The 22,624-nt window shown below is 39.4% G+C and overlaps 1 protein-coding gene across 4 annotated transcripts in view; it reads right to left on the bottom strand.

Annotated features, from left to right (window-relative positions):
* The window catches only part of SAMSN1 (SAM domain, SH3 domain and nuclear localization signals 1), a 98,136-nt gene that overhangs the window by 33,367 nt on the left and 42,145 nt on the right, over positions 1 to 22,624 (bottom strand). For 2 of the 4 annotated variants that reach the window (XM_055701646.1, XM_027815261.2), the window contains exons 8-9: positions 21,936 to 22,059; positions 20,404 to 20,777 (exon numbers count right to left, since the gene is read on the bottom strand). In XM_055701646.1, the coding sequence (XP_055557621.1) occupies positions 20,404 to 20,777; positions 21,936 to 22,059 (498 nt within the window). Of the gene's footprint in view, positions 1 to 2,862; positions 3,040 to 20,403; positions 20,778 to 21,935; positions 22,060 to 22,624 lie in introns of those variants that run through there. The other 2 variants (XM_005446190.3, XM_055701648.1) reach the window with 2 other exon arrangements.

The raw sequence follows: 22,624 nt of genomic DNA, 5'->3' as shown, positions 1-22,624 counted from the left end.
CTACCTGGGTCTTCAGCTGATGTACAATATATAAATGTACCAACAGTTCCACAGCAGTACGTGCAGTTACAATGATAAACATTGGCAAAAGATCAGGATACTTCCAGTATCTCTTGCAAAAACATTTCTCTCACATTTCTCTTCCAATTTTCTCTGGGATGACACGATGTAGATTGTTTTTTCCTAACACTGAATGCTTATTTATATAGTGTACATAATGCATTCAGTAGTTATATACAAATCCATGCATAAGCAAAAACTGCCAAATATGCAAAGAAGTTACTAGCATGACTGCAGCACTCTAGAAATCCTGCTGTCTAATGGAACAAACCTGAAATATTACTATTTCATGGCATAATATCAACCCTTTCACAGCAGACACTGAGAGTTGCAAGATGCTGCTTTTTGTTTATGTAGCACCTAACACATCTGCAGAAGTCCCTTATGCACCACAGTAATAAAGTAAATGCATTGCAGGTAGAGAATTGCCAGTTAGATACTGATAATCTGTGTTGATCCTGCATCGGTCATTGACTTGCCCACCACTGCTAGAGGGCAGGGAGAGCGAATTGCCTCAAGAAGTGTTTTACCAGGTTTGCATGGTATTCCTTCATCTTTATCAAAAGACATAACTGGATGCTGATATTCTTCATGTTAGAAAGTGATAAACCCAAAAGGATTAAAAAGCAAATGTTGGTGAAACACTTGAATTAATGCACAGAAATTCATACAATTGTGATAAAGATAACCGGTCACCGTGGTTAAGATTCATTTACCTAAAATGATCTTTTTGGTGTCCTTTTTGAGGGCCTAAGGTAGCAAACCTGATTTTCACTTAACACTCCAGACCTCACAGCTCTCCCACAGGTCTTGCGTCAGCCCTGTGCGGATGCTGGGAGACACTGGGTCTAAGCTGCCTAAAGGCAAGGTGAGGTATCCCAGGAACCGCACAGTGACAACAGCATCCTGCCCTGAGTGTATGAGGAGGTACCAAACGCTGCCTGTGCAGAGCAGCGGCAGCCAGGAAGTGATCTAGGGAAGTCTCTTGTGAAATCCCATAACTTCTGTCGGGAGGTAAGGACCTGCGCCCCTATTACCCAATGCAGTATTAAGCAACTTAAGTATTTGCGTTGCTTCCGTGGGGCATATTTCAAAACATGCTACAACAAGCAAAGTTTTCTATTCCATGCAGCATGAGGCTGTGGCCTCCCATGCCTTTTTTATGAACAGTGTACTCAGCAAAAACATGCTCATTGTGGAAAGTTTTCACAATTCTGTGCAAAAGTGGGACTGGAGTAGGTGGTGTTTCAAAGCACGATACAGAGGCAGAAGACATGACGAGCCACTTCACCAAGACATTTCCATTTTTGTAAACATTTACAATAAGGCAAAGTCAGCACAGCAAAGTCAGCAGGTTTGACACTCAGTCAAGTGGTTAGACTCTTTTTATCACTACTTTACACATACGGTGAATCAAATCCATGGCCATGATATACACAAATATATTTGAAAAGCCACAATGCCAGCATTTTAACAGCACGGAGTGCATTCATGAATGAGTAACTAACTGTATAGAAAAAAAACCCAAAAAACCAAACCAAAAAATGAAAATCAGACTGTTGTTAGGGAATGTCTTATTCTGGAAGAAGAGAGTGATCAAAACTGGCTTTTGAAAACACTTAACAGATGGGAAAACAAAGCCCGTCCACAGAGTCTCTCGTGGACATTTCTTGCTTAACCTATAGTGTAATTAGCTATTAATTATACTTCTTCCCTGGCATTAAAAACAGTATGATGATTGAACAGAAGAAAATGCATACCATAGTAGCCAGTGAAATGCTTTAAAAACATTAAAATCTATGGGAAAATGGGTTCACAATTGTTTCAAATCCATGGAAAAACATTAATTTTAATTGTTAATGAGTCATAGTCTAAAATTGCAAGTGCAATACACAAAAGCCAGTGCTGTATAAAACCAGAAGACATTCTTGCTGGAACAGTGCCTGCAATAATCTTTTAGGACACAGAAGTCACTAAGTGAAGTGTATTCCCAAGCAATGAGAAGATGGGTCTGTAAACTTGGAGACACTGAGTTACTGAAAGCAGAGATACACTACAAGGCTCCTCTAATCTCTTGGTTAAATTGTCAGCACTGATAAACTGAGGCAGAAATGGATACTGAGGCACTGGGGTCTAGCAGTAGCCATTTCTCTTCAGGCTTCCAATACACTTGCAAAGGTAATTTTGCACCCAGTCCAGGGACTGAAAAGAAATTTCTAGCACAGGACACATTCTTATGCATCTTACAAAACTCTCACTTTCTTTCTTGCAATTCCAGTTTGTGGAAGGTGTCCAGTGTAGCACATTATCAATTTATTCAGAGTATTTCTTTCAGGCTGAAAGGATGATCATTCCCAGAAAAGTGAAGATGACAAACACTGATTGCCAAGTCCCGCTCTTCTTTTGGTTATGGTGGTGCAAAAGCAAATATATTAAATAAGGAACAAATCTAAAAGCTTTTCTAATTCTTCACTGATTCTCAAACTTTTGTTGAACATCATCAGTTTATCATAGATAAAAAAGAGAAAGGGGATTTTTGCGAGATGCTGATGCAGAACATGTAACTATAGACAAACCCCAGTACCAGGACTCTTTAGCACAGCTATAGCAGCTTCACAATCATGATTCATTGGATTGGATCATTACTGTTATAAAGTGAGTATATACTGAGATTATAGCACCAAGGCACTTGCTAACACATCAAGAAACCCTGAAGCTAGGATTTAAAAGGAAGTCTTCCTTTTAAAATTTGCTAAGAATTCCTCTTATTATTCATTGGCAATAAAAATTAAACATTCTTACCTTTGGCTTTTGACTTTTCTCCTTATCAGACACATTAGATGGTTTTCTCTTCAACATTTTTAATTCACGCTTAGCCAGATGAACTGTAACTGCTACTACCTTGTAACCAAACTAAGCACAACGAAGCATACTACACATGCATACATCGGTTACACAGTTCCTTATTCTGTCAGGATGTGACCTCACACGGCTGCTTCGCGGCATGGGTGAGCAAGCTGAAGTCTTTAGGGAGGGAGTGAAGAAGGGGGTGAGGAAGTGACGGGAAAGAAAGAGAGAGGCACTAAGATTTGTTGAAAATGAGGATAAAGTTCAGAGTGAGAAATGCTTTAAAACTGACCTCCTTCTGTGTCACTGTCAGGCCTCAGTAAGACTTTGGACAACCTCAAGAAAATTGTCCTCTTTTCCTTTCTCATTTTTCCTCACTCAGCCTTGTGGCACTAAGCGCACCCTTCATTTCAACATGTGCTGGGACTCGAATATGAAGAAGGTGTGCTGCTGTTCAGAGGACCAAGGGTGATTATTTGTCCAGAAAAAAAAAAACCAAAACAAAAAAACAACAACCAGCAAAAAAACAAACCACTGTGCACCTGTAGTACATGGTCTGGCTGGTCCCTAACACCTCCCTTTCTCTCCTAGCTCTACAGGAATGCAATAAAAGCAATGAGATTAAAGGTCACTGTTTGGTAGAGAAGGGACGTTTTCTAAAGCCACCTTTTTCTTTTGCATGATGGAATGAATTTTTGCCATTCATCACAGAATTTGGATGCCCTGAAACAGCACTTTTCAGTCCTCTGTTGTCTTTGATTTGGTGACAAAGCCACAAGGAGAAAAGGCAAGTCTAACAGGTGGCTTACAACAAAAAGACAGAGGAGAATGGCAAAGGTCCTTTATACCCTCTTGAAAACCAGTCCAGAGGGTAAAGTGGATGTATTAATTTTTTTTATTATTTTTTTGATTTTTTTCTTAATTTTGCTTAATATTATTTTCTAAAGTCAAACAAACAAAATTCCTAAGTATCCTAAGTAAGACTCACTTGTGGTGAAACATAGGCCACAAAACCTGAAACCATGAAAAATTCCCAATTTTTTGCTTAAAGATGGAGGCAAATTCTCAATTTCAAACCTCGAACTTTTGGTCCATCCACAGAGCATCAATTAAATTTTAATTTAACATTACTACAAATAAAAAAATACATGTATTTCTAAATAAGTTGCAAGAAAAAGTTTCAAGATTAAGTATCAAGAAAAAACTTTGGTATGAATTTTTTTTCCCCAAAATTTTGATATTATTTCAAAATTATTTTTTTGTTGAGAAAATGTATTCTAAGCAACTTTTACTTATAATTTTGTCATAGATAAAAGCTCTTTTAAAAAAGCAAGTCACTGTGAAGGTCTCTTGCACCAACTAAAAATTCAGCTGTCGTGAATCCAAATACCCAATGCACAGTCAGAGTTTCTTGCTTTATGTAATTTTTAATACTGGATCTGGTTGAACTCAAATTTAAAGGAATGCTAAAGCAAGGAACCATCCAAACCAAAACCCAAAAGAACTGATGGTTGAAAGCCAGTAACAAATGCACAGGTCTCATTTCTTAGAATTACCTTTGCCAGTAAACACTTGTGAATTGTAAAGCATGCATGAGGAGACAATGCTAGATAGGCAAGTAGTCTTTTGGCTGAATTGCTCTTTTCTGTCATACGAATACTTCAGGGAGGGATAAGACACTGCTCATCATATGAATTACCATTTCAGTTTGCTTCTTCTATTTAAATATTTAAGAAAAGTTTTGGAGGCTGCCTTGGATGCCCATGGATGGGCACCTGAATGGGCTTAGACTGACTGGTGAGAGAATAATTATTATATGCTAACGGTATAATAAGTTTTTCCTTTACAGACTTTCTAAGAACCAAATTGGTAAAAAGGGGAGGAGGAACTGGGGTTAAGGTGCTGAAATGCTGCTCAGTATAATGCAAGACTGTTCTCCAGGTTATTGGATTGCAGTGGAGTATGTGTTGAACCTCAACCCATTAACCAAGATGTTTCACTTCACATTTTAATCAGCACTACACTCATGTAGAATAGAGTTGAATTCATTATTAATTTTATTAATAATAACATATCAATCAGAGCCATAATAATTGTTATAATTAGTAATCAATAATTAATTGATAACAGTGATGAACTCTGAGAGGTATTTTTCTTTTCTAGATCTGATAACACCACCTGAAGTGTCCATTGACGTTTCCAACCATAACAAGGTTTGACCATGGATACTTAATTAGCCATAGTAATTCAGTAGGGCCATATGTTGTTATAAAAGCTGTATGCATGTTTAATAGTAATTAAACCTGATTATTTATGTACATAGATGTATGTGGTAGTATACTTTTTCTTTTTAATCTGATCCAAGCGTGAGGATTAAATCAGACTCTGCTGATCATTAGACTGTGATTTCCTGTCTCAGGCCACTGTTAAAATCTTCATGATTAATAAAATGGGAACTCATCTGACGAGTAATATATGAGCTTCCTTTCTGTAGAATATTTATTGTTAAACAGGAGGAAAGAGGCCATTTCAAGAGATATAGTACCCACCCATATCTATTTCCTTTCTTCATCCACATATCAGAAAAATTATAGCAGCTTGAAAGCTGACCTGATTATGTTCTTGCCCTTGGAAGGCTGACCCACACTAGCTTTAAAAAGTAAAAAAGCAAAGAAAATCAAACATCTATAACATTAAGTTCATTTAATTTAGTTAACCGATGCATTTCTAAAGGACCTCTTTTGAATTAAAGATTAATAATAAGCTGGGTGCTTATATCCTCTGTATTTGAAGCTAATTTTTCAAAGGGGAATGGATATCTATGCAAAATTAAAAGAAAAATTCTCTTACATAGTTTTCCGTTGGACATGACTGCAGGTAACATATTCCATTTCCTCTCTGGTCTTTGAACCTGATCCAAGCCCCAGTGAAATTAATAGAAGTTTTTCAGGTTAATTTTATGGGGCTTGGATTGACTCCTCCATCCTGAAATACCCAGGCAATGTCACTCTTCTGTGTGGGAAGTCCAATGGGGAAAAAGGCTATCCACTTAAAAATAATTAAGATGACCCCATGAGAATGATTCCCACTGCCATTGTATTTATAAAAGGCAACATACCTTATAGCTTATTATTATCATTATCCAGTTTTAATGAATGGACCGTGATGAATGGTCCTGGACATTCCAGTGCTTTATGTGCCTTCCTCCCACATGATGTCAAGTGCCACAACAGCTCCATAACCTCTCAGTGGCTCCATCTATTTCCCTTGCTCTTAAAGGAGAGATCACTTCCAGCCTAAACAGCAAGTGTAAGCTTATCCTTTCAATGCTTGGTTATTGAGACAAAACTAAAAAGTAGGGTGCAAAGTAGATTGAAGGGTTTAGTATACTGGCCACCTGTCAAAAAGCAAATGAAAAGAGATTTTTTTTCGTATTAGCAACTCATTTTTTATTGTCTGTCAGACAAACTTTGTCCAAGTTTAACTGGAGACTCAGAGATACCTTGGGGCTGTACATTGCTTTCCCTAATGCTAAGCAACTCTAGAGTGTGTTATTCTGTTTATTTTAATTAAAATAAGACTTGTATTTTGTACAAGAAAGGAATCATGCCTTCAGCCTGTGCTTTTATGTCCATGATTCTCCCTGTATGATCTAGCTCCCTTAGATATTGCAGAAATCTCAGAATAGCAAGTGGATCTGAGTGAATAATTTGCAGTGAATAATTTACTTAATAAATTTAATCTTTATTTCCTCAAGGAACGTTCATGAGCAGAACACAATTTCCTCCTATGTATTAATTATGGGCCAGAACATAGCTAGATACTTCCCTCTCCTGGCCTAATCTGAGCAAGGGCCAGCCACAGTTACAGTCACTGCTACTCCTCAGCAGAGTAACTACCTCCATAAACTACCACGGCAAAGACTCTGCAGATACTAAAAGGAACAAGTGTAGAAAAATGGAGTTAAGCCCTCCCTCCCCTGCCAACAACTCATGAAAGAAGGCAGATATTGCAGGCTGGGCTGTCTTTATAACTGTTTAAACAAAACTGTCACTTTTAATCTTAACTCTGAAGACTGAGGCTGATTTTCCATTGGGATGTTGGGGAATGGAGCTGGATGCTTAAGGTCCCATCTCTGAAACTCCCACACTCACTGCAAACTCATCACTGCCAGCATTCAGAATGGTAATGAAAATTGGTCCAAAACGATTAGGGGCTTCATGCAACAAAGTATGTAACTCCCTATTGAATAGGCTCCTATGTGATTTTCATCAGGAATAAAAATGAAGAAGCTACAGAAACTCACAGTCTTCGAGAGAAAATACGGGATTAAAGAATATTTTAAGTTGACACCCTTGACCTGGCAGTGTGTTGACACTATATCAAGAAGACTCCTATCCCATGAAAAGCATAATTCTTATGAAGCCTGCAGAAACTGGCTATTCCGCAAAGCTAATAATTAACATCTGAAGTTTTCTTCAAAAACTTGATCTTTGTTAAATAATTTACATTGGGGGGATATTTATTGTCATACATCCACTGAAGCAGCATGTGGGAGCAACAACAGAGCAAAGTCTAAACTTGTTTAAGCAACTGTCAGGGTGCAAAGCAGCATCAAGACAAGTCCCTGGAATTGTGAATTCAGCCTCTCTCACACTATTTGGCTTCCTTCTCTTCCTGAAAAAAGATTTTTGACATTTTTCCTTCTCTTATGCTAATCCTTTGCCACTAAGGTCAACGGAGACACAAAGAAATACGGCAGGGGCAGGCTATAGAGCATCACTATGAGAGCTCCTACCAAATTTAAAGATGTGTCTGGTAAGAAAAAAAGTAGTTGCTACTCTATGAGTAAGAAAAAGTGTCTCATTGCCAGGCCCTCAGACTGTGTCCTTGGCATGCTCCCAACACCACCTGGCCTAAAGCGAAAACGAAGTACTAAGAACTTATCTCAAACTTTGATCCCAACACATTCTCATGCATTAGCAGTAGATGAACAGATCAGTCATACCTACACTATGTCAGGTTAGTAGTAACACTAATAAAAATCTATACTATTGTGACAGAAGGATTCTCAAGGAGATTGGCTTTCACCTATTGAACAAATCCCTTTCTTATTACCTTCAAGAGTAAAAGCCAAAGTTGTATCTATATCTTCTAGGTATTCCTGTTGGGAAAACTCAGAGTCAGCAAGGTTGGTGTCTTATAAAACACAGCCACAGCCTTATTCAGCATCCATGTAATAATTTCCAGCAGAAATATATGCATCACTGGTGGTTTTCCTGTACAATTTATTGTAAGCAGAACACACTTTACTGTCTGTGATGATAACAGAAAGCAACTGGGCAGGATGCTGCTGCTGTGGGTTCAGGCATGTAAGTGAAAAGCATGCTGCTTCTCAGAGTGAATGTTAAAATGATGCTTAAAGCTACATGGCAGCGTTCATGCCAGAAGATCTCAATGGATTCTGTTAGTGAACACTGTGATTACTAATCAGCTACAAGGGCATTTTATCCCACATAATTTACAGGTTTATTTGACTGTTGTTTTATAGTTATCCAGCTGAAGCTCAGACTCCCAGAAATGCATTTACAGATAAAAAGTGACAGCTGCCTTCCACATCTATTCAGAAAGCTCAAATATGAGATTTTCGATAAAGGGAACTGATACAAAAATAAATATAGGCTCTCTGTTTTAATCTCATACACAAAACGTGACATGTTTCATTTGGCATTTAGAAGACCAACAACACACCAGCACTGGCAGTGCAGCAGGAGGTTTATCCAAGCTCTGTACATGATGTCTGCAAGCCTATCTCTGATTAGAATCAATATCAACAGAAGTAAATTTTGATTAACTCTAATGCACAACCTGCTGTCAGGAAACTCTTTGTAGTTTGAACCATCTTTTACAAGTAAACATGTCCTGCTGAATTTCTTCACTGATGGCAGAATGTCAAGCTGCTGTGCCGTCACAGCTTTAGAACTACTGTGCAGATGCTAACATGAAAAGGAATAAAGTGTGATACACTGCATATTCACTTGTGGTGCTTCAATTTCATTTTACTTCTAGAGGAAAATGCTGTTCTCCCTTTCTCCTTGAACATGGTTTCAAGTTGGTGGTAAACATAATTTGGAAGGGACAGAGAGGGACAAGATGGCTTTATTTGTAATTGTGTTTTAAAACACTAAAATGCTTCTTCATCAAGAATAAGGTGATCAGTTTGAGTCTTACATTTTATTTGCTTAGAACACTCTGCACCAGACCTCTGGGCTTATCTGTTGCAAAACTTGGTTCAGGTGCTAACATTAATGGCCATACCCTCAAACCAAGCAGGATGTGGGTCAGGCTAGCTCCATCAGCAGACCTGCCAAATCACTCGTACTGAAAATGAGGCAAGCAGTTGATTTGCTCTCATGCTCACTTCCAGCCCGAACCGCACTGCACGGAGCTCTGGTTCTTGCTCTGTATGTCCTGTCTGGCAGGTGTAGCTGGTTACCTCGATCCATCAACTGCTTGGTCCAGGGCAGGGCTGATGGAGGGTGGGCAAGCTGCAGCCATGCTGAGCTCTCCCATAAAGAAGAGGAGGCACTTTTCCTGCTGGATTTCAGCACTGAGTCCCTCACGGAGGAGGACTGGCCAGGTGACTGCTGCACTCTGTGCCGGTCATGGCTAGTGCCCTGCTTGCCTCACTCAGGGCTTCATGGGATGCTTTGGACTGTGGCTGGCTGGTCACCATTAAGTTGCCCCAGGTCAGCTGAGCCTCACTAATGGGGAGGGAACTTGCTCTTAGCCCATCAACAAGATGAAGTGAAGCACAGTCACATAAATTTCTTTCATTAAGGGTTTAAGATAACATGCTTTATCTCAGGCTGTGGGCTTAAAGCGCTCACAGGGACAGTCATGGTACTCAGTAGGTAAAAGGTAATTACTTACATGTCAGTAACTTGTCTTTGGAGAGAGAAGGGAATGGAAAGGGGAGGCTGTCTCCGAAACTGTGCTCTGTGGAAAAAGAGATAGATCCTTTGCCTCTTCACAAACACCCCACTTTTCTTCCAGATTCCCTCCACCAATCTTCATCTTTTTTTCATTGTCTTATCAAACTCTTTCCCCTCTCACTTCCCCACAAAGTACATGAGCTTTTGACTCATGCCTTGCATACCACTTCTCTAGAGAATTTTTTTTTACCTCCTACTCTCACCTATTTGGTCCTTTATTCTTCTTTATTTCATGTCTTTTCTGTCTCCTTCACCTTACTGCTGCCACAGAAAGCAGAGGTTGATGAAAAGGAAAGAAAACTTCCCTCCCAAAGCTCCATGATCTGCTAAAAGTTCCACTGAGCCTCAGACAGCCAACTGGAGGGCAGTCTTACTCCAGGAGCAGCAAAACTCCGACAGCTAGGTACAGGCCTGTTTGTACAAACTGGTGAAGAAAACTGTTAATCTTACGCTCTTCTAGTTTGGGAGGTGAAAGCTCACAAAAACCTTTGAAACATCCTTTCATTCAAATACACCTATAAAACTAAATAATAATACCTAAACCCCTAAAAAGTAGCACAGTCATGTACCATACAGATACAAACTCATTAGATTAAGAAAATAAAGTTTTAAAGCCAAGGAAAGGCAGAATTAATGCTGTGATGTCTGAATCTCACCCCATGCGTGCATGTATATTTATGGTTCAGTTATAATGATGCAGCTTTAATATTTACCACATTTCTGCTATTGAATGGCTGTCTTATTCAGTGCAAAGGATGAATCTGAATGGAGGTAAAATAATAAGTGCAAATAAAGTGTTTGAACTTCTGCCCTTTGGTGCACAAATGTGTTCTTGCTTGTGCAACACCCATCTAATGTGTAACATAACATACTGTCACCATTTTGCAAAGGAAGCCTGAGGCAGACAAGTTAAGTGATTTGTATAATATCACGCAAGAGGTCTGTGGAAGTGCAGGGAATTGAATCTGCATTATCCACGTCCTTAATCACTGGATCATGATTCACAGAGTTAAGGAAGCTATGCTTCTACCAAGAACTGGAATAAGGATTTATTTTGTCATTAAAGTTCAGTAAAATGGTAAGAAATTGTATTAAAATTTATTTACTTTGTAGTTGATCACTGACTGCACATAACCCTCAGGTTTTGACCCTGTGGTTAGGTATGCAACAAATTCAAGTGAATGTAGCTGCAAGTGAAGTTTTGGGAGTTTGACTTCAAGGCTTTCTGACTAATCTGAAATAATCTGAATAATATCTTGCCTATCTTAAAATGGCCACCAGAATTAATTGATTCTGCCCTTTTCCACCTGTACATATCTTGCTGTAGGACATAAGCTGTCATCTGTATTTATCTGAGAGTAAGATCTGTCTTGTGAGCTAGCGTGGCAGCGAATGCACGAGTCCCTGCCGTAACTGAGGGCACACAAATTGCCATATTGCCATGCTGGTTAATTTTTAGGGGAGTTCTGTGGAAGCAAGAATGATCTGTGAGGAAGGAAATCTAGGTATTAGAACACCTACACGATCCAGAGCTAAATACAGAAACCCTCAAAATATCTGGTTTTTTTTTTTTTTTATCTCATGATCTTAAACTATCTGAACTCTTGATTTTCCTACTTCCCACACACTGTTTGTCGTCATTTCTTGTGGTATGCTACCAAACGTAAGTTGTAAGTAGAAGTGAACAAGAAGTTTCATGTAATTTAACCTAATCAATTTGGTCCTTTCACAAAAAATACTCAGCCAAATTTCTTCAAATGGATTGGAGTATAAGCACGTCCAGCAAGAGTTATGTTATGTTATGTTCAAGTTTCCAATTTGCTTTGCTCATGCATTAGGGAAGGTGAACTTCTTTCAGTCAATTAAATGCCTACAGAAATTCAGTCCAGAAATTTCATTACCATGGGTGAATTCCTTTCAAAATAAAAGAGAATACTCAGATACAAGTCATCGCCCAGTTCTTTCTGAAAAGCCCTGGTCTTTGTCTTCTAATGATCTGTTCCTATACCTGAAGGTATTTAAATAGTAGAAATAGAGGTGTGTCCACTGTGTCTCCATTGTTTCACTACCAATCTTATTTTCAAGCCTTATTCTTGTTCATCTTACCCACAACTATTTTTTCAAAGCTGGGTGAAAATGCAATATTCAAATTAAATTTTCAGTTTCTAAAAAAAAAAAGTTTGAAATTATGCAAGACATACCCTGCTTTAAGAGAATGCCACAACAGAAATATTTCTTTTACTGGACTTTGAAACACGTTCATTATAATAATGCTGCAGCCCTGGAAATTTTAATGCCTTTCTGGCACTGAAAATCCTCACTCTTCCATTTATGCCATTGCTGAGCACTGATACCATGAGACTTTTCCTACATTTCTGTGTGAGGGTGATGAAAACAGAACCAATGACTTCGGATTTATGAAAGGCATATTTCACAAATAGGCTTTACAGGAACACTTCAAAGCACACAAAAAAAACTTACCAAGGAGAATAACTTGCTCAACCTACACTCACAAAACAAGCAAGTAAACATAATCAGCTCCTAATCTAGCCCAGAACATCCAGAAAATTAGCGTACCCCAAAAGAAAAGTTATTTGAATTAGCTGGGGAAGAAGACAAGGAATATCAGGCACTGTTGTATGCACTGATATCTACCACCTACGTATTCTTGTAACTTAAGGTCAGTGAAGATTGTTCAGTCATCTTAGGTTGTGGCTTCCTTACCAGAGCCTTAGCCTCAAAATCCTTACCAAATTAGTCATGTGGGTAGCACTTTAATTTCAACTTCATCAGGGACACTGGAAAAATCTGAAGATAAGCTTCTAAGCTTGCTTGTTCCCCGGGATGAAGATGAGCACGCACAGAAGGTATACTGAGCTAAGCCCACTGAAAATTAAACATTGTGACTACAAATGGGAAGCTTTTCACCAACTCAACAAGCATAAGATCAGGCCAAAGTTTAGGTTTCAAAAGTGAATCTATGCAGAAGTAAAACTGCATCACTTTGTGTAAGGAGATACATTGTATTTAAAAATTTGCAGTCTTGGATAGGCAGATGCCAGGGCATCTGATGGCTTCACTGGTCAAAACATTCCTGCTAGCATCAGAAGCTAATGCATTAGCACAACACAGGATGAAAACACACCTTATATTAGCGGATTCACTTGGCAGGAGCACTGCTCAAGAAGAATAACATATATTTTTTGCTTTCTGTGGTGTATGGGAAGAAATTATAGCTTTTATTTTTTTTTAATATAAAATAACAAGAAGAAAAATGTCAATTATAAGATATTGGACTCACAACAGATCCTCAGAAGGATAATATTACCACAGCATAGGTATATAAAGCAGCAGACAGACAATACAATCTATTTCTTTCAGTATGCAAAAGTGCATCATTTTGGCAATTCCAAAGGATGTTAATAGGAAGTCATCCTTTCATCAGTTTGTTATCAACAACTGCACTTCGTTTAATTATATTTTGACTCTTCATCATGTTTCATGAAGCAGGTAGGATTCCTTTTTGCTATTAAGAATTCATATGCCATTTACAAAGAATAAATATATGAAAGGCACAATTTTCCCTACACTTCCAACAATTATATTACCTTTCATACTACATTCATGACAGTAATCCAAATTAACCTTCCATTTCTCTCTCTAGCTGTAGCTCTGCAGTACCTAGCAGCTATGTCAGAAGAAACCCATGAAATCTGCTGAGGTGAATTGAAATGTTCTTCTGCAGTTATTTGTAACCATATTAAAAATGTTGTGGTATTTTAAAATATCTTTTACTGCAAATAAATTCACTTAATTATCATTCTGCCTTATATATACTAGCAAGTACTAGCAATCCAACTTTACAGAACAGTCCAGCAATGTTTGGAGGGAAAAGTTTGGAATTGTTAAGCTTTTTAATAGAGTTAGGTATACATGCCTCTAAGATTAATGGAAAGTGTGACATAATTCCCTGTATAGCTATGAAAATTCTAGTAAGGTATTAAAAATACAAAATAGGACAAGAGTTACCATAGTGAAAAGCAGCATCACCAGATTTTTCATGTTTTTTAAAACCTGCTTTGAGACTGCATGGTCAAAGTCACCACAGATGACACTAAACTTTTCACATTACTATGCAGGAAGTAGCAAAAATCCCTGTAGGGTGCAGAATGGCAGCGGCAGATACTTGCTGTCAGATACTTGCTATCAGCACGGTGCAATGGTGCAGGTATAGCGAGGCTGGACGCCCTCCCAGGCTCCTCTCTTCCAAGCACAAGGCTTGAGAGATGAAGCCTCATGCTTTAAAAAGTGATTTTCTCTCACATTTTGTATTTTACTGAAGAAGCCATACAATATTTACCAACTTCCTGATGTAATAGTTTCTTAAATAAAGCTCCCTGTGACAGGAGACAAAGTAAGACTCTACAGACACTGAAGCATCAGGAAAATGAGTTCTCTTCAGTTCACTAGCATTTCTATCTTTTTGGCTGAGTTCGTGTTTTGCTTGGTATTTCCAGGAAAAGTAAACACTGAAAGTCAATCACAGATCTTGACTTTTCTCCAGTTTTAAAATCTAAGCTGTTCCAATTTCACCAGCATTTGACTACGACAGACATGCACAAACACATTTCAATCTCCACCTCCTTACAAGGTTTAAAATTCAAAATAAGCTTTCACATGTTTCTGAGACAGAATTTGAATGGGAAAATAGGGAGTGCCTTTGAATTTAACCGTGTGCTAGATTTAGCTGTAGCACTGTTCCTTTTTGTCTATCAGTTCATGTATCTTTGAAGACTCCGCAGTCTGAGGAGCACGGGGGCATTTCTGCGAGAGAGATGCTGAGCACACAGGCTGAAGGGCTGAGCTGGGCGACTGATGGGGAGAGCAGGGTAACAGATGAAATTAGCTAGAATGTTATAAAATGCAAAAGGAAGGCTGTCAGGGGCTTGTCACTGAAGATATGACGAGATGAAAAAGAAGCAGCTGGGGACAGTTTCATATCTTAGAAAACAAAGAGTGTTTTCACAGCTGAACACCCATCACGATGGTTCTGACTGCTTTGCTTACTGCCACCCTTTCAACTGCTCTTCATCTCTTCCCCAAGCAAAGATTTTGGGCGTCAGTTTAAGTACAGGACTTCCTAACATGAGCAGAAAATAGATTTACACTTGGTGAAGACCTGTCTTCCTATCTTCTCACTGAAATAGGAATAAGTAAGAGCTACAGATTTTCAACCAACCACTTGTTACTGGCACTGAAGCAGCTAGAGTGACCAGAGCACTTGAAAACCAGTGTCTCAGAAAAGCAATTTGGGGATTTCCAGGCACTCTTTTTAGTGCTACATTTGTGCCAAATAGGGATTCAAAATGTAATTGAGAAAGCTCTTCTAAGGCATGTTCAGGTGTCTCTCAACAGAAAGGCATTAGCTGAAGAAAGGAAAAAATGCAGAAAACAGACAAATTGCTTAAGAAAACTGAGCAGCCAGAAAGTCCATTAAAGCCGACAGCATTCTAGAGCACAGGAGAAACTGCTGGCTGAAGTGAAGTAGAAATCTTCCTGCAGCCATTCTCTTAGCTGTGCAAACGGTAAATGCAGCTTTCAGCTTTGAAGTGGGTTTTGCTAAGGAAGAGCATTCTCTGTCCTGCTTGTTCATTACCAGCTGTCCACACTCTTCCCCCCTACTTCACTAACCAAGAGAACAATGATCCGTCACCGCCATCACAACAAATCCAAAATCCTGTGTAAACCTCAAGGCAATATACAGCACCTCTTTGAGAACCAAGATGATTAGGAGCAGCAGAGGCAGTGCAGAGTGCGGGGTAAGAGCAATTGTGGCGAGCAAGCAAGGCTGGGATGGAGCAGCCAGGAACCAGAAACTATTAAGTAGAACATGTCAGGAAAAGCTTGGACAAGAAAATGTCCAAAAACAGAGCTGGAAATAAGTGTTTCTTGAACAAACAAATGAGTGTCAAACTAGACGTGTCTACTAAGGGTCAAAGGGAGATGCTGAGAAATGGCTTGTCTGGCAAGAAAACAAGCCAGAGCAGGAGGAAAGCAGAAAGCCACAAAGTCACTCAAAAGGCAGAGAACCACGGCCATAATAGCAGGGCTAAAATAACTGTGATTAGACCAGAACACATTCCTCAGAGGAATATGGAGAGAATGAACACAGACATCGGCATCAAGTCACTTGCAGTTTTCTTAAACTTACTGCTCATTCCATCACAATGCAATACATTCATATTGGAAAGAAAGCAGTCTTTGGAAGATTTCTACTCTCCTCATAACCTGAAAATGGGACATGAAAGTATCTTGCTCTGCAGCCCCCTTAGATTTTTTTCTTCCTAATCACCAAATTCCCAGGTCTTCTCTAGTCTTGGGAAATGACCATCATCTTTTCATTCTCACTGAATACCAAACACAGGTTGAAACAGATAAATATTCTTATGGTATCAATGACTAAAACCTTCTTCTGTGAAATGCAACCATGCTTCTAAGATACAGCAAGAAGAGAAACCCCCTTCCAGCAGCTCTTGTCTGATTTATCTCCAACAGGAGACGTTGCCTGCTCTCCCTTTCCTGTAAAGGATGCCTGTGTCACCCTGCAAGCACAGCTTCCACCTTGCACAGTTATTGGGAGAGCAGGTGGGTCAGCCAGTGAAGCAGCATGTTAAAGTATTGAGGGAGAGGAGAAAGGGACTCATTAGCTTTTCTCTCTCTGTCTCCCGCTGTCCAAGACAGTCTGGGAACACTTTTATGAAGCGGACCCCTCAGCTGTGACCCCACCGTGTGCTCCACACTGTGCATGTTTCAGGGCCAGTCCAGCCCATCAAGCTCCTGTACTTTCCAAGCTTCTGACTCTGGGTTTTCCATGCCTTACACAAGGTTGCAAAAGTCTTATGTAATTGCACAGATTGAGAAAAAGCAACAGAAGGCTGAAAGGGCTTGTATAAAAGTCATATAGACATGAAACTTCTAAGTGAACTACTTTGCTAGGAAGATCTTAGCGTACAAGTAACAGAAGGGCAGCTTCTAGTAACCACAATTTAAAAAATATAAAAAAGGAGGAAAAAAAAATCTGACAGACAGCTGAACTGTTTTCTGCAGGGCTAAGCTTGAGGAATAAGAAGTGTAAAACCCAATAACCTTTCACACTAAGGCCACGTGAGCGTTAAAGTGGTGTCTGGACAGTCTTCCGTCCTCTGCCTGATTTTCAGCTGATATATCACATTACAAACACCAGCCTGGATCGCTCATTTCCCTCCTGAATATACTTTGTGGTAATATGAAAATGTACAGCATGGTAGTTTCTTTATTGAGGCATAGGGGTTTTTTTCTTTTTTGCTGAAGTATTCAGTATTTTTTTAAATATATTCTTCCACTTTCTAAGGAAGAACTATTTACAAATTAAATATCTTTAGGAAGAATATCAGTAACAATAAATTCACACGGCAATTCTGACACACCAAAAAAAAAAATGCTGTGTTGCCCCTAGCAAAATTTTGACCAGCCACTAATTATACTGTAAACAGCTGAATAATGCAGAAAAAAAATGACCTATGTCTAAGTTAACTTTGCACAAAGTTGCTAACGGTGGCACTGTGGCTATAAAATGGTAACACAGCACACTCAGTTCTGTATTTAATCAGAGGACAGAAATGCAGACTTCTGAAATGTTTTCATAATACATGAAGGTGTGCAGGATGGGTGAGATAGTTGTCTCCGATGTCCCTGTGCCGGAGGCGGTCAGCTAACACAGGTGTTTATTGTCAGCTTAACTGGGGGAGGCTGAAGGAGGAGTCGCTGGAGGAGTTTGGTGAGCCTGTTGCAGCTGAAGATGGATGTGACTTTTGCAGTCTGTTCTCACAATTTTTGGTTAGGTGACCAGCTTGGATGATCTCTGCCAGCCTTTTTATTGTTTTAGGTGAAACAATCGGTGGCAATATGAAACACTATAAAGGAGGCTATGTAAAGGAAGAAAGGAAGAGGAAGAAAGGAGTCATAGGAAGAAACTGGAGGAAAGGAATTAGGATCACTCATATTTTATATCTCTAAACAGCAATCTATCATTAAGAGATCCAGGTCTTTTTCCTCATGATTACGGGGGAGCACGACTTAATTTGTTATCTGCACTTCCAGCTTTAATTAAAACTAGGCTCAATCAGCCTTGTGTATGTTGCTGAGATGAGTCTGGATAATATGTGTCCAACCTAGATATTTGTCTGTCCCCCAGAACAGACCAGCCACAGTTTGCTGATGGAATAGCAATGTCTTGAACCTTAGTCTTGCATCTAACCAGTTTTGCTTGTTTGCCTCAATTCAGGACATACCGACTACATTTCAGTAGCGCACCTTCACGTGATGCTGCAGGAAAGACAACAGAGTAGTAGCCAAGCCAAGACCAACCATGAAAATGAAATATTTTACTCATAGAATCAGAAAAATTATTATGGAATATATTGGTTTTACTCTAAGTAAATCAACACCAGAAGGAACATCTGCATTGTCCCCAATGTCTGATCCCCTCCTAGCAAAGCCACCAGTGTTGGCTTGTTTGATTCTTAAAAAGCAAAACTGAAAATCCAGTCTTTGTAATCTTCAATTGAGCCAGTTGGTAGAATGCAAATGCAAAGAATGAGATAACTTTCCATTGCCTGTAATGTAAATCTAAAGACACTAAGCCCACAGAGATACATTAAATTCAGGGAGCCTGTCAGAAAAACAGATGGCAAAATAGACTATAATGCAGAAAAAAACCCAAACCACTAAACCTCTTGCTGGCACTTAATAGTTACATGGGTAGGACAAATCTCACCAGGGTAGAGAATGTTAACAACCTGTTTGTGACAAAATGAAATAAAATTATTTGAATTGACACTTATGCTCTCATAAATCTGACCGACATGTCTATTATCACTATTTTGCCTTGGGTCTTCAGCCTTAGCTTGGGATGCTGAAAATTGCTTTCATTAGGAGCAGGCACATGATGGAGCCCAGCATCCCTGACACAGTTTGGTTTCTGGGCTCCTATTTAGTGGCAGACAGGAGGACTCACCCAACAAAACGCAGGCTTTGTTCATGGCTCCCAGCCTGTTTCTGCCAATGCTCTGCCCTAAAGGTCTGTCTCCAGGGGCTCTCCCTGGCAGTTTGCAGTGCTGAGACTGTCCACAGTTTTACTGCTGCACCTTCCTCAGTCTTTTTTAGGGGTAGTTTGCTTTCTTTCTCTCCTAATGACACTTCCATCAATCAAAGCTTTAGCCTTTCTATTTCTATGTCAAATCCCAGGACAATCTTCTGGGCTACGTTCAGCTAGATAAATCCCATGTTTCAGGTGCTGCCTGTTGCTACATCAGCTACTGTGTCATTGAAAAGAAACTGAACTACTACATCCATGTATTGAGAAATGTAGTTGCTATATTGACCCACACATCTATGCATGTGTACCTTTCCTAATGATATACGAGCACACATTAAAGAAAATGCTGTTTTCAGCAGGAGACTCTCTGATCTGAGGTTGTGGTTGCACAGGTCTCCATCTGAACACTCAGCTAGCAGGTCAGCAGGTATCTTGCCTCCTGTCGTTTAAATGAACTTTCCTGGGGGTTGGCCTTATTGCACAGTGAGAACGGGCTCTGTCCCTGGAGCGCTGTCGAGGGAATGGGCATAAAGGGAAAGAGGCTACTCTTTACTTCTTCCCTGACGTATTATTTCAGTCAGCCACCCATCCTCCATGTCCTTACCACTATGTGGAGTGCCAGAAGACCTGCTGTGCCCAGTGAGGAGAGGGAGAAAAGCCTCACTGCAGTGTCCATATTTTGTATACCTCACCAACTACAGTTTTTTCTTGCCTTTGTTTTTCTAGTTTTAAATATCACCTTTAAAAAAAGCCTGCAATTAACATAGAAAAGATACTCCAGATAGCTATCCAGAAAGATAATTTCAGACTAAACTCTTCTTTGTATCTGGCCCTAAGATCTTCTTGCTGCCACAAAGGTAATTGCAAACATAGGCTCCACCAGCTGAGCTGATCCAAGAAAGCAGAATCACCAATCCCCCTTCAACCTCTGACATTTGTCTAAATAACTCTGGTGTCCTTTACTAGTATTGCAGTGACCTCTAGGGGCCTGATCCAAGCCCACCGGCTTCATTGTCGCTTACTGATTTACGCCAGACCTCCAGAAAATTTTCTGAGCCTGGAAGGATGAGTATTTAATGAATACAGATGAAAAAACCAGTGTGTCTGATGAGAAACAGAATAGCCTCAAGCCTTCCACCTCAATGCTGCTGATGTCTGCATGGTTAAAAATGAGCTACCTAGGGCTGTATGAACCCCTGGTGTTAGCCTGAACAATACATTCATATCCATTTACCTGAAATCTAAATTTGGTTTATTACATTTCATAACCACATGGAAGATGACAGCATCTCTTTAGTGCTGAATCAGAGCAAAAAGTTTCCACTTTTTATGCATATCAGCACAAACGAAACCACTTCCACTTACCCAGGAGTACTGCAGATCCATATCAGTTAGGGAATATGTAAGATGTGGCTGATGAGAAGAGCAAGTACAGTTTTCCCATTCTTCTATTTTTGAAATCAAGAAGTCACAAGGACAGAGCTGGTTGTCAGGAAATGGCTTCCAGTCACTCCACAAGTGAAATTCGGTTTCCGAATGGATTGAAATAGTTCCTAAGTTATTAAGCCTGGAAGTATATGAGCGGCCCAGAGATGCAGAAATAAAATCTGCCCTAGTCTCAGCTTCTTTTCTCCTTACGTTGTCTTTCCAGGTCTTCTTTTCCTGAGGTTTTGTCAGCTTCATGCAAGACGTTAGTGCTTCTTCATCCTCTTCAGAGAGATAACCATCTTCTAGTGTATCTTTAAAAATGCAAATACTTCTGTTATAATATGTTGCGATTCATAGAGAAAATAGCACATTTTTTTTTTTTTTTTAGTTCTGACTGTTGCATTATATATATTGAAAAAGCCAAGGACTCCATAAAAAACAAATAATAATGATAATTAGGGAGATGAAAAGGATTTTGTACTGGGTCAGACATCTGAGTCAAAAGCAAGATTTATTGTCCATTTGGTAAATGTGTCTTGTTCCCTTTCCAGCCTTTCCAGGCTTTTGGCCTGGAAAATGCTACTGGTTCTGCACTGAACATGAGAATTTACTAATTAAATGTCATATTGCTGCATAGTTGCAGAGACCATGAGTTTAGCTTAAATACTTGAAAAGTTTGGAAAGCTTTTCTGGATAATTCCGCTTCCACCCCTTTCCAGTGTGTATGCTGTAGTTACAAAGTAGTTGTTGAAATCCAAATTTCCTCATGTGTTTCAGCCAAGCAATGATTTGGCTTGAGCAGTAGTCCTTCAGATAGTTTACACTCATTTTGCTAGTTTTCGTTTGAAAATAATCATATACACAAACACATGGTACAACAAATTCATGCACTGTTAAATTACTGTTGGCAAAACAAGTTCAGCTGAAGAACTGTGGCACAGTCAGATCAATGATCTATAGGGCACTCCAGAAAATAACCTGAGCTCAGCATTAGTTCGGAATTTCTGTGTCTTACAGCCCTAGGCAATTCGGTATGACGAGAGGACGACTTGCTTGTCGTATCACAGATCTTCCTGTGCTCCCAGTTACTACTGGCTCGCGGATTAACACTGAAAGTTATCATTGCGTTTCTGAGTTTTGCCTTTCTTGTCTGAAACTTGATACAAACCTAAGAACTACTCTAAAAACAAACGGTGCTCTGCATGGAGACCCCACTGTTATACAATTCTGTTTAGATAAAATCCCCACTTGCAAGATATACTGTTACAAAACTCAAGCTACTGCGACAGGAAACAATTTTTCACACTATGAGGAAGTCAGGACTAAAGTGGTATCACAGTAATGTCTCAGTGGGGTTTGAAAATCATGGGTGGTGAATGACAGACCAGGACAGGATTGTTTACAGTTATGTTCAATACAGGGTCATTTACCAAATGTTGGAAAGAATGCTGATATGATGCTTTACTTACTGAGGGGGAGCAAAACATGTTTGACATCCTCCAGGCTTTGTGTACTTGGTTTTTTTGTTCGGACCAATTTCTGCAATCGTTTTAATGTTCCCATGGACTCTGTTTTATCATCTGGTTCTGTACCCTGGCAAAAAACCTAAAGATGTTAGAAGCATTCAAACCGTACAAATAAAAGGTAAGGGCAACAGGGTGATTCTTTTGATAATGACAAAGTCTCAGATTCAGAGAATTATCACCTACAAAATGCTTTTAAAAGCAAGGCATTCCTTGCTTGGGACCAATAGATACAAAAAAGGGAAAAGGCAAGTCACAAGAGGCATCTAGCTTAGATCAGTGTTCATATTGCTGTTTACATATGACTTTTCTTTAATGCCCCAGTATTATTTATTACCTAATTCCAGATTAGTTCCAGAAAACATTTTAATATATGCAACCACTACATTATCCAGAAGCATTTCAGGTATGCATGGAATTCCCAGATGTGGTGAGCTACTGCATTTAAATATGTATGGAGGTGTGTTCTGAAATACTGATGTATTCCTTTATTCAAGACCTTATTTCCTTTCCTAGATCAAATGACAACAATGTAAATGACAATCCAATTCCGTTATTGTACGTTCCAACAACATCCTACTGGAGAAACTCAAGGTTTGGCTACTGCAGGCTCCTGGAGCAGGAACTTTATGAAC

The sequence above is a fragment of the Falco cherrug genome, chromosome 2 (assembly GCF_023634085.1).
Source record: "Falco cherrug isolate bFalChe1 chromosome 2, bFalChe1.pri, whole genome shotgun sequence".
NCBI classification, from domain to species: Eukaryota; Metazoa; Chordata; class Aves; order Falconiformes; family Falconidae; genus Falco; species Falco cherrug.
Note: the sequence above shows the minus strand (reverse complement) of the source record. Positions and strands in the feature narration are given on the sequence as shown.